Source organism: Cebus imitator, unplaced genomic scaffold (genome assembly GCF_001604975.1).
Source record: "Cebus imitator isolate Cc_AM_T3 unplaced genomic scaffold, Cebus_imitator-1.0 Scaffold15, whole genome shotgun sequence".
Classification (NCBI taxonomy): Eukaryota; Metazoa; Chordata; class Mammalia; order Primates; family Cebidae; genus Cebus; species Cebus imitator.
The window spans coordinates 7,165,394-7,177,654 of record NW_016107330.1 but is presented as its reverse complement, the minus strand read 5'-3'; the positions used below and the strand labels follow the sequence as shown (position 1 = coordinate 7,177,654).

Here is a 12,261-nt window from a genome sequence, read left to right as displayed (position 1 = left end):
AGAATGATAGCACCTACCACATGCAGTTACAGGCATAAGCCACCATACCTGGCCTGTGACATTTATGAGACATATGGAAAATTTAGACACTGGCTATTTGATGATATTAAGAAAAGATTATTAAAACCAGGTACAGTTGCTCCTGCGTATAATCCCAGCACTTTGGGAGGCCAAGGCAGGAGGATCACTTGGGCTCAGGAGTTCAAGACCAGACTGAGCAACAAAGTGAGACCTAGACTCTATAAGAAATAAAAAATTAGCAAGCCTGGTGGCATACACCTGTGGTCCCAACTGCACAGGACCTGAGGTAGGAGGATCACTTGAGACCAGGAGGTCGAGGCTGTAGTGAGCCATAAAGAAAAGAAAAGATTACTAACTAGAAAGTTGTTAGTGTACCAAATGAAACACCTTGGCCTCCTGCCTTGGGGCTCTCTCTGCAGCCTCCCCAACACTGTTGTTGAGTTGACAGCTCACACCGATCAGACACTCCTGCTCAAGGATCAGGCAGGCCCCAACTCCCTGCTGAGGCAGGCTCTCCCTTGCCTGCAGCGGCTCTTCATTGCTACCCCTCCGGCTTCCATGGGCTCCACCTCCATGCCTTTGCTCAAGCCGTTGCTTCTGCTTAGTGTGCTTGCTGCTCTGCTTCAACCCTATCCATCCCTTGAGGCTCTATACAACTTCCATCTCCCCCACAAAGAGGTTTTTCTGATCTCCTCACCCCTCCCATCCTCCTGAGCCTCCAGGACTTGTCCCACTTACATATCACTGACCACTTGCTTCCTCAGTCTAGAATTTGGGGGATCTATGTCTTTTCATCACTAGATCTTTTCATCACTATGTCTTTTCATCACTAGGCCCTTGGTAGCAAGCTGAATATTCCAGTGGATTAAAATCAGGAGCTTCAAACTCTGACTCAGCTGCTTGTGTACTACTGTCTGACCTTAGGAAGATCATACCACCTCTCTGTGCCCCAATGTCCTCATCTGTAAAATGGGGGTGATCACAGTTCCTACCTCACAGGGTCTCTGTGAATATTAGTTGAAATGAAATATACAAAGAGCCTAGCTCAGAGTAAACATCTTGCAAATGCTGACTGCCACGATTGTGGTAACAGTTAATCATTACAAGTTGCCTCTGTCTTCACAGGCCCTTGTACACAGTAGGTGCCTTGAATTGAGCTGGATGCAAAGAGCAGGACTGGCTCTCAGCTGCTGCCCCATCCCCAGCCAGGCCTCACCTCTCGGTGGACATCTTCACCTCGCTGACCAGCCGCCGGAACCCCACCACCTGCCTCCAGAGGAGGAGCAGGCGACTGTGCTCGTTGCTGAAGTAGGCGTTGAAGGACTGGAGGGAAGACATGGCGAGGGAGGGGTTGGGATCAGAGCGAGTTTACTCCCTCCCCCAGTTTCCCCCATCTCTGACCATCCTGGGAGGCACCATCACTCAGGGAGTGGGTCTTCCTGCCTGTGCACAGAGCTGTGTCACAGCGGCCACGCTCAGCCTCCCAAGCCTCACGGCTCCCTCCTGCACAGAGACCTTGGTTTCAAGTCCTCTCTTGGCTGCCAGAAGCAGCAAGGAAGGGCAAAGATGCAGGGGACCTAGATTTGCATCCCAGCTGCCAGTTGTATGACTGCAGGCAGGTTACTTAACCTCTATTTATTTATTTTTGAGACAGGGTCTTGCTCTGTTGCCCAGGCTGGAGTGCAGTGGCATGATCTCTCAGCCTCCCGAGTAGCTACAATTACAGGCATGTGAGCCACCAGGCCTGACTAATTTTTGTATTTTTAGTAGAGATGGGGTTTCACCATGTTGGTCAGGCTGGTCTCCTGACTTCAGGTGATCGGCTCACCTCAGCCTCCCAAAGTACTGGGATTACAGGCAGGAGCCACCATGCCTGGCCTTAACCTCTCTTTAAAATGAGAAGACTAGGCCAGGTGCAGTGGCTCACACCTGTAATCCCAGCACTTTGGGAGGCCAAGGCAGGTGGATCATGAGGTCAGGAGTTCAAGACCAGCCTGACCAACATGGTGAAACCCCGTCTTTATAAAAAAATAAAAATAAATAAAAATACAAAAATTAGCCAGGCATGGTGGTGGGCACCTGTAGTCCCAGCTGCTTGGGAGGCTGAGGCAGGAGAATCGCTTGAACATGGGAGGCAGTGGTTGCAGTCAGCTGAGACTGCGCCATTGCACTCCAGCCTGGGTGACAGAGCAAGACTCTGTCTCAAAAAATAAAATAAGGAGAATGATAGCACCTACCACATGCAGTTATCATGAGGAATAAAGGTAAATGCACACGATGCACATGGTACATGCTACGCATTGATAAAGACCAGCTATTGTGATGACGGCTATTTACTTCTGCTAACATGCTACCCTGGACAATGCTCCCTCTCCCTCTCCAGGCTTCTGAGTGCTCCCTCCTCTGCAGGGCCCCTTCCCCTTGGGTCAAGCTGGCCTCGCCGCACCCCCGTGCCCACCTCCTGCTCGCGCCTCCATGCAGCCTCCCGCTGCTCCAGCTCCTTGCAGCTGCGTGTCCAGTCACTGGTCACCTTTCGTATGTCCTCACTCAGAGCCTGGTTGGCCGAGCCTGCCTGGTCCAGCTGCTCTCGGAGCATGGCATTCACCTGGGCCAGGCTGGCACTCCTGAATGGGGCCCAGGGCATCAGTAGGTGGTCGCCGGGGGGTTTGGGGGGGCCATCCTGCCAGCCCTGGCCCTCCTTGCTGCACCCTTACCTCTGCTGCTCCTCCTCCAGCCGGATGAGGGCGCTCTCCAGGTCTTGGCTGTGCTCTGTTTCCTGGGTGAGAGGGAGGTTAAAGCATCAGGCTGGGCAGGTGGAGGGTAGGGTCTGCCGCTGGCCCACCCTGGCACCCACCCTCAGCCGCTGCTGCTCCAGCTCTCCGGATCTCTCCAGCAGCTGCCGCTCCAGCTCTGAGCACCTCTTCTTGTATTGGAGAATCTGGGGATGGGGGAGCTGATGAGCCCCAGGGGTGGGGGCAGGGCAAAGTTGAGCATGTGGAAGGGCAGGAGCGGAGTGGGTGGCCCTGACCTTGGCCTGCAGCCGCTGCACAAGCTGGGCCTGCCGCTGCTGGCCCTCCTGGTAGGCCTGCAGCTTGCGCCGGTAGGAGGCCTGCTCCTCCTGCAGCTGCCTCCGCAACTCCACGCTCTGCCGTACCAGCCCCCTGGGCTCCTGTGTCTCCAGCTCCCCAGACTCCAGCCGCACAGCCTGCTCCAGCTGCAGGGAAGGGCCATGGTGAGGGTCCTGGGACTCCTGGGAAGGCAGGCTCAGGCCTCTGTAGGGGACGCCAGGCTGGGGCCAAACCCACAATGCCTTGTAGGCTCGTAGCCTGGCACTCTGGGGAGCAGGCACAAGGGGGCAAGCCCAGGTACAGTGCACGTGTGCATGGGGTGATGCAGCCCTGCACAGACACGCAGATGGGGCATGCATGGACACATGCAGGTGAGCCCACAAACCCAAACCATGCATGCAAAGCTCAGAGGTGCACCTGGGGTCAGCTCCGGGGCCTCAGTACCCCCCAGGCTCTCCTTCAGAACACTGAGACCTGTTGTGGTTTCTGTTTATTACATTGATGCCTGTGTCTCCCCACCCCACTGCCATCCCAATGTGAGCTCAGGGAAGCCTGGATTTTTTGTTCTCATTGCATCTTAGTACTAGAAGGGTGGCTGTGGTATGGCACGGCTCATGCTCCGTAAATATTTGTTGAGATGGTGAATTAATGGCATGAGCTCATGCGAATACATTCAAAACAGAGGCGTCAATCCGGCTATGCATATCTGAGCTTAAAGATATGCACACACACAACACATAACGCAACCTCAAACATGGACACAGATGAACACCCTCATATCCACAGCATTAAGATTTGTAAGAACTGCACACAGATATTCCCCTATACAGCGCCTGCATATTAAGCCTCCTTCTGGCTGGGCGCCATGGCTCATGCCTATAATCCCAGCACTTTGGGAGGCCAAGGTGGGTAGATCACGGGGTCCGGAGATCGAGACCATCCTGGCCAACATGATAAAACCCCATCTCTACTAAAAATACAAAAATTATTCCACAGAAACTGGATAACCAGGCAAAAGAAAAAAAAATACAAAAATTAGGGGGGGTGTGGTGGTGACCACCTGTAATCCCAGCTACTTGGGAGGCTGAGGCAGGAGAATCCCTTGAACCAGGGAGTTGGAGTTTGCAGTGAGCCAAGATGCCCCACGGCACTCCAGCCTGGTGACAGGGTGAGACTCCGTCTCAAAAAAGAAAATTAGCCAGGCGTGGTGGCACGCACCTGAAATCCCAGTTACTCTGGAGGCTGAGGCAGGAGAATTGCTTGAACCTGGGAGGTGGAGGTTGCAGTGAGCCGAGATCACGCCACTGCACTCCAGCCTGGGTGACAGGGCAAGACTCTGTCTTAAAAAAAAAAAAAAAAAAAAAAAAGGCCCCCTTCGTCCTCACCTCACCAAAGCCTCTGCTGCTGCCCATCCTCCACCCCCAGGCAGGCTGTAGCCCCTGCATCCTCAGACCCCTGTGGGTTCTGGCTGCCCCTACTAGCCATGGAACCCTCTCAACTCCCTTAAGGCACCTGCTGGTCCCGGGTGGCCCCTCATCTTCCCCAGCTGTTGGGGGGAAAGCAGGTGAGGGAGGAGCAGGGCAGTGTGAGCGCACAGACCGGGTCGGGGGCACCCAACAGCGACAACACCCCAGCCCAGCTGACTCTGACGCTAACGCCGCACTCACCATCCACATCCTCAGGACCCGGCCTGCTACAGCCTGGACAAGCCATTCACAAGCCCACCCGTGCAGGGCCACGCCAGCCACAGGAAGCCAGCAGGAGGGGCAGCTGCTCTCACCCACGCTCATCTCGGGTCTTGGGTCCAGGCCAGGCTAGCAGTAGGGAAGGTGCCCCCCAGGCCTGCACTGACCCCATATGCCCAGAGGTGCTCTATGAGCCACAGACAAAGCAAGGACACCTCTACCCACCCTACCCTGGGGACACATGCATAGCCACCAATAGGGAGGAGCTGACTGTGACTACTTGGGGGCTTCCCCCTGCATCTGGAGGAACGCAGTCCAGGGGTGTGCAGGGGAGGCGGAAGAGGGGGTTTCTGCCTGGATGGCGGCTGCAGGCCTACCAAGTGTCTGTGCCAAGCCCACTGATGTCAGTGGTGCAGTGTCCACATCTGTGTGTGGTGGCCGTGGCCTGGAGCAGCCACACACAGACGTGGACACGTGGAGACGCAGGACCCTGCTTGTGTCCGTGTGTGGGTGCTGAGTTCACACTGACGGTATGGTGCATCTGGGCCTTCCCGTGAACGGGTAGGGTGGCATCTGTGGCTGCAGGTCTGTGTTGTAGTGTGACTGTTGAGCCCATCTGTGTGTATCGGGGCATATGTCTGTGTGTGTCAGGAAGGCAAATGCACAACTGCACATGGGTGGGTCTGGGGAGTGCCGGGACTCCCTGGTGTGTGTGTGATACATACTTTGTGCCTCTGGGCATACCTCTGTGGGCCGACTGCTGGCCGTGTTGACCTGTATGCTTTTTCTGTCCATGTGCACCCATGAGGCGGGAGACGGCGTGCGGTGTCATCTGCATATGGGTGTTTTGGGTCTGTGGTGGCGGTGTGGGTGTTATGGGTCCGCAGTGGTGGTGTGAGTATTCTGTGCCTACGTGGGGTTGTGTCGCCTCTGGCTGTGGGTACAGGTTATGCTGTGCACATTCTGTGATTTGGAGTTTCTGTGTGGCCTGGTTTTAGGGGTGTCACTATGGGGGTTGTGTGGCATCTGGCTATAGGTGCAGGTTAGGCTGGGAATATTCTGTGAATTGGAGTGTGTCTGTGTGGCCCGGTTTTAGGGTCTCACTATGTTGTTTGTGGCATGTTTTGTGCATCTGTGTCTCTGTGTGGGGCCTGGTGTGGCTGTGTTGTGTACACACTCCACATCTGTGTGAAGCAGGTGTTGTTTGCCTGTGGGACACAGAGAGGTTCAGGCCGTTGCTGGGCTCTCCTCCACCTTCTCCAATGCTCAGAACCAGAGCCAGGACCCTCTCGGCCACACCTCACCCCTTTCCACAAACCTCACCCCACACAAAACAGCCTTTCAATTTTACTCGCAATTCAAAAGGGAAGGAGGCTGCCACTAAGCCAGAGATGAAAGAAGTTGACTGTCTCCCCTAGCAACCGCTGCCCTCAGACTGCCATTCAGTTACTCTTTCCAGGTTGCTATGGACACGAGGGAGCCCAGGGGGTCTGTCCTTCAGCGCCAAGGGAGGCGTGGCCACTCCCTCCTTTCCATTCCCTGCTGTGCCTACACTTGCTTCTCAGGGACAGCAAGAAGTGGGGTCCCCCATGGGGGCCCTGAGGTCATCTCTCTTGGCTGGGAGGTGGCCTCTGGGAGTGCCTCAGTTTCCCTCCAGGACATGCAGTCAACAGGACACAGACCTGACCCTCCCCACACTCCCCATGCCAGGTGCTGCTGGGTTGGAAAGATCAGAACAATCTCGCTGACTGCCCCCCAACCCAGCCCATCATGCTAGTGAGGGCCGCAGGGGCAGGCACTGCCACCTGTGGCCACAGGGACAAGGGGGTGGCAGGGAGAGAGAATGTTGCCCAACTGCAGAGCCCAGGACCAAGCGTCTCATCCCAGCACTACCACTGACCTTGGGCCCATCACACCCCTCTCCAGGCCTTACTTTCCCTGTATGTGATAAGGTGGTCTCCAGGCTCTGGAGTGCTCTGGGGACCCGCCCTCCAGGAAAGGCCTTTGAGGTCATTCCTGTTCCGCCCCTGCCTCCAGGTGGGGCCTCATTCAAACCATGGTGGATAGAGGATAACTGAACCAGCAGGCACCCATTGCATGCCATTCGGGCCCCCCTAGCCACAGGAGGGAGCTTTCCAGACTAACCCACACCCCCATGCTGCAGTCCCAGCCCTGCAGCGGTGTCCCAGCAGAGGAGGAACCTGCCACCTCCCACTTCTTCCCTTCCCTGCCAACCTGAGGGCAGGACTGGCTTCAGAAGGTGGCATTTAAGAGGCAGCCCCTGTGGGTATGGCATTGTGCCATGGGCCGAAAGAAAAGCGGGGGGCTGGCCCTGGGCCCTGTCACCACCGACAATGCAGGACTGGGGCCAGCATGCCCTACACACCCCCTGCAGACCCTGGGAAAGCTGGCTCTCCACTGTCCCGATGTTAGGGCCACTGTGGGTCCCTACCCTGCTCCTCTACAAGTCCCAACAAGTTGGGGGCTTGTCCAGGCAGGCAAATCCCAGGACTCGGGCACACCCCACAGTCATACACAGGATCGCATACCCCTCCTTCCAATACGGGTGTGCGGGTTCCAGCCTGGACAAGCCCAGCTCTGGGGTCCTGTGCTCACCTAACTCTGCCACTACCACACAGGTGACCCTGGGCCAGCCCCTGCCTCTCTGGGTCCTTTCCAACTTTGCAGGGGCCAGGCGTGCCCTGAGGTCCCCAGCCCGATGTCTCTCATCATATGCAAGAAACAAAACTTCAGAACTTTTTTTCTAGACTGGGTTAGTCTGGAAACCAAACAGAGCCCTGGGCTGGGAGTTGGGAGACCCGGTGTCTAGCCTTAACTGGCTGTGTATCCCCAGCATGGTGCTTCCCCTCCCTGAGCCTCCGCTTTTCTCCTCTGTTAAATGGGCATCATAATGGTCCCAACCTTGGGGCATTAAATGTGAAACACTCAGCATGTGCCTGGCACATAGTAGGGACTCAACAAACAGTAGCCACTATGAATACGTTATTGCCACCTGCACGCCTCCCATCTTCACACATACACTCTGTCCCTCTTGTAACTCCCTTACCAATCTCAGCCACCACCAATTTCCCAGAGTCACCTCCTGGCCACCTGGAGGCCCAAAGCAGACAACGCGTCAAGAACATCCTGCACCCCTGGCACCGGCCCACACCCAGCTCCCGCCCCAGGCCCTGGGACCCCACAAGCCTGCAGCACGGGTGATGTGAATGCTGCCTGGACACGAAGACAGGCCTGCTTCTCCTTCCTTCCCTGCCTGGAACTCACTCCAATGGGCAGTGACGGCAGGTCTTGTGGCTGCCCCAGATGGCCTATGGAACACTGTGGGTGCCCACACCAGCCTCGAGCCAGCATCCAGCCACCCCCTCAACCCCAAGGCCCATGGCAATGGTAGCACAGGGAGATGCCCAGAAACTCAAGGGGTAGGGGTCTCTAGGGATCTCCTTCTCTGTGTCCTGCATCCCTGACAGGCCTGGGACAGACGAGAACAAAATGCCCCAATGCCAGGCACTTTATTCTATTATCTCCTTGGTTCCCACAACTCCACGTCCCGTTACCGTCCCCACTACAGAAAACAGGCTCCAAGAGTGATGTGTTCAACACCACTCAAGGTGGCAGTACCTCAATCCAAGCCCAGGCCAACCTGACTCCAGGGCCCATCTTTTGCCCTGTGTGTGGGCCTGGTCTAGATGCCTCCCTGCCCTCGAAGCAGGGGAGCCCTGGCCCAGTCCACCACCCGGCAGCACGCACCCTCTCGCTGACCGCGTTGTACTTAATGGCGAGCTCATCGCGCTCGGCCCGGCTCTGGGCCAGCAGGTCCTCCACGCGGGACAGCTCCTGCTGCAGCAGCTGGTTCTCCTCCTGCAGTGACAGCAGCGATGCCATCTCTGTGGCCGGCAGCGGGACTGGCAAGGGACAGTGGGCACATGGTTGGCTTCTGGGTTCAGTGGGACATCCTCCCCCCATGGATACCCTGCTCATTGCTCAGGACAAGAAAACCATCCAGGCCCCTGGGAGGAGCCTGGTGGGAATGACCGCAGCACCAGGGCTGCAAACAGAGCTTCAGAACGGAGGAAGACAAAGAGGGAACCCAGAGCTGGAAGCAAAGTGGACCCAACTCCAGCTAAAGTGTTGGCCCAGCAGGTTCGGGAGGTTCAGGAGAGAGACTCAGTCTAGGAGTCAAAAGACTCCTGAGTTCTTGCTCCCTCCTTCTCCAATTACTATTCTTTTCCAGGCCTCAGTTTTGCTTATTTGTAAAATGGGTGGAGTGGTCTCAGTGACTCATGCCTGTAATCCCAGCACTTTGGGAGGCCAAGATGGGGAGATCACCTGATGTCAGGAGTTTGAGACTAGCCTGGCCAACATGGTGAAGCCCAGTCTCTACTAAAAATACAAAAATTAGCCAGGCATGGTGGTGCATGCCTGTAATCCCAGCTACTTGGGAGGCTGAGGCAGAAGAATCGCTCAAACCCGCGAGGCGGAGGTTGCAGTGAGTCAAGATCGCGCCACTGCACTCCAGCCTGGAAAACAGAGCGAGACTCTGTCTCAAAAAAAAAAAAAGGGGGTAGAATAGTAACCAGATCCTCCCAGAAAAGCATCAAAGCCTTGCTCAAGGGAAGGGCTTCATGGAACTTTTAAGGCTAGGGCTCAAGATAGCATAGGTCCGGATGTGAGGAGGAAGAGAAGGAGGAGAAAGAGAGAAGAGGGGAAGAAAGACCAGCGGGAGAAGCGGGGTTGTCCGCCTCCTGTGGGCTCCCCTTCTACCCTGGTAGAGCGGGACACATGCCCCATGTGTCAGGGTGAGAGCCCTCTGAGTCGCTCCCTGTCTGGGGCTCTAGGGTGCCAACATCCCTGGTGCTCCCAAGGAGGGCGCCCATCTGTAGCTTGGTAGTTGAACAGGGACAATGGTTAGAGCACCGAAACGCCACCACGGAGAGCTTCCAGCACACCAGCTACGACTGAGTGTGCCCCCGCCAGACCCTCAAGCCACATAATGACACCATGTGTGCTACCGCCGAGAGGAACAGGGACCGTCCACGTTCCTGCCCATGTGAAAAATGAATAGACAGCACCATCCCCTCAGACTTCTGCAAAACCCTGGTCTGAGCTGAGCTGCCCTCTCCCTATATCTTGGGTTCAGCCAGCTCACGCCTTCCCTGGGAGGGAACACGGGATTTGGGGTTCACGTCTTTGCAGCAGGCTACAGGCAAGCACGGAGAGGTTGCTCCCCTTCCTTCTAGCTGCACCACATGCGGAATAAGTCTGGGCAAGTTACATCCCTGAGCCTCCATTTCCCCATCTGTAAAACGGGTTCTTCTATCATCAGGTTGTGCCTGCCCCACAGCAATTATTCCAGAAACAGAAGCTACAGTCATGATCATCATGGTGACTGCTCAGAAAAGGGATGTGCAAAGAGATGAAATGTGGTGTCTGTGGAGAGGAGCGGATGGGGGTGGCACCTGGGCTCTCAGGCCGAGAGAGGTTGCGAGTGACAATCTCCCTGATGCAGGCAGGCAGGCTGCTGGTCTGAGCGTCCTGGGCCAGGTCCCGTGCCCCCGAACCCTTCTCCTGGCACAGGACGCTGCTCTCCAGTGTCTGTGGGAAAAGCGAGAGGATCTTCAGGGGAGCCGGGACCCGGGGCTCCCTGGCCTTGAGGGGAGAGCCACAAAGTCCTACTGCCCAAGATAGGGGTCCCAGGAGCCTCCTTAAGATGGAGCGAAGCCTGGGAGTTAGAATCCAAAAAGCCCCATGGGGGGAGCCTCCTGTGTGCTCCCTGCCCCTGGGAGACCACCCAGAGTGAGAGGTGAGAACCAAACCCCACAGGCAACCCCGAACCCTAATGGAAGCAGTCCAGTGTTGGGGGCTCCCATCTGGCTCCGACCCTAGATGGAGGAGGATCTGGCTATGTCAGAGGTCTCCTGAACCCTAAAATCTGGAAGTAGGGACCCCCTTCTCCCCATGCAGGGCACTGGGATGAGGAAGCCACAGCAGGTGCACCCTGTGTTCCCCTCTGCCCCCCGTCTTGCCAGGACCTGCAAGCAGGGGCCCTGTGTAGCCCCCAACCACCACACTTCTCCCACCCTTGACCCCCAAGATGCACACACCTCTCACCACTCCTGCTAAGTTCACGCTACAGCCCCGGACAGGGTAGGCACAGCCCCCAGGACGCACCTGGATAACCGTCTCTAGTGTCAGCTCGGCCTCCTGTGCCCCCGCCAGTCCCAAGCTCATGGAGGGGACGCTGTGGGCACCCCCAGCCCCCTTCTCCAGGACTCCAAGACTAGCTCAGTCAGCACTCCCCATAGCCAGGCTGCTGTGCTGAGCACCAGGCGGATTAAGCTCAAATCCGGCGGCACCCCCATGTGACCACAGCGGTGGGAGGAGCAGGATGGGGACTGAGCGGGAGGGGATGGGAAAAGACATGAGGAGGGAAGCAGAGGCGGGGGTGGGGGTGGGGGTGGAGCTGAAGGAAGAGGAAGGATGAAGGGTGGGGGGAGAGGGTAGAAAAAGGGAGGGAGGAGAACAGGGAAAGGGGGGAGGCAAGGAGGGGAGGCACCTGGAGGTCAGGACCTCACACACTCTCCACCCTCTGCAGGTTGCTGGGTCCTAAAGCCCTCCAAGCCCTAGCAGGTGGGGTCAGTAGCCATGCAGTGGGAAAAGCCAGAGTCCTGTCTTCAGGACTATCTTTGCTGGCCCAGGATGGGGGCCACATGGTTAGCTAAGAATTCGAGGATTTACAGCATGCTGGGAGTACATTTTCCCACAACAGGTGCAGGGCAAAGAAAGCAGGCTGTGAGATCACCCAGACCAGGCTAGGAACTTAGGTGGGCATGAGCGGTTCAGCCTGGACTGATGAACATCTACACAACACCTGTGGCATTCCTAGGTCTGACCTAGACACAGTGGTAGAGCCTGGAAGCGCAAATGCCCCAGCCTTGCCCTTTAGGCACTTACCCACCCCAGCCCCCACTAGCTGGGTGCACTAGGGACAGTGACTTTGCCTCTCTGAGCTCAGTGTCCTCTTACGTAAGTTGTGATAATATTGGAGTTGTCCAGGGATTAAACAAAATATCGTGTGTGCATAATCAGCACGTGACACAGTGCTGCGGGGTCACGCAGTCAACACTCAAGAAATACTCATTTCATTCATTTTAAAACCCAAAAGGCACAGTCCCGTTTGGGTGCCGTGGCTCATACCTGTCATCCCAACACTTTGGGAGAGCAAGACGGGCGGATCACTGAGGTCAGGAGTTCAAGACCAGCCTGACCAAAATGGTGAAACCCTGTCTTTACTAAAAATACAAAAATTAGCCGAGTATGGTGGCGCATGCCTACAATGCCCGATACTGAGATCTGGGAGGCTGAGGCAAGAGAATCGCTTGAACCCAGGAGGCGGAGGCTGCAGTGAGCCAAGATTGCACCATTGCACTCCAGCCTGGGCAACAAGAGGGAAACTTCATCTCAAAAAA

At 56.3% G+C, this 12,261-nt stretch overlaps 1 protein-coding gene across 3 annotated transcripts in view; it reads right to left on the bottom strand.

The window, feature by feature from the left end:
* CROCC (ciliary rootlet coiled-coil, rootletin) overlaps positions 1–11,111 on the bottom strand; it is a 52,850-nt gene extending 41,739 nt beyond the window's left edge. For 2 of the 3 annotated variants that reach the window (XM_017505414.2, XM_017505421.2), the window contains exons 1-8: positions 10,964–11,111; positions 10,252–10,387; positions 8,543–8,697; positions 3,050–3,235; positions 2,876–2,959; positions 2,736–2,797; positions 2,480–2,645; positions 1,238–1,344 (exon numbers count right to left, since the gene is read on the bottom strand). In XM_017505414.2, coding sequence (XP_017360903.1) covers positions 1,238–1,344; positions 2,480–2,645; positions 2,736–2,797; positions 2,876–2,959; positions 3,050–3,235; positions 8,543–8,697; positions 10,252–10,387; positions 10,964–11,023 — 956 coding nt within the window. In that variant the 5' untranslated portion in view covers positions 11,024–11,111. Of the gene's footprint in view, positions 1–1,237; positions 1,345–2,479; positions 2,646–2,735; positions 2,798–2,875; positions 2,960–3,049; positions 3,236–8,542; positions 8,698–10,251; positions 10,388–10,896 lie in introns of all 3 variants that reach the window. The other variant, XM_017505429.2, reaches the window with a different exon arrangement.
* Positions 11,112–12,261: the final 1,150 nt, after the last annotated feature.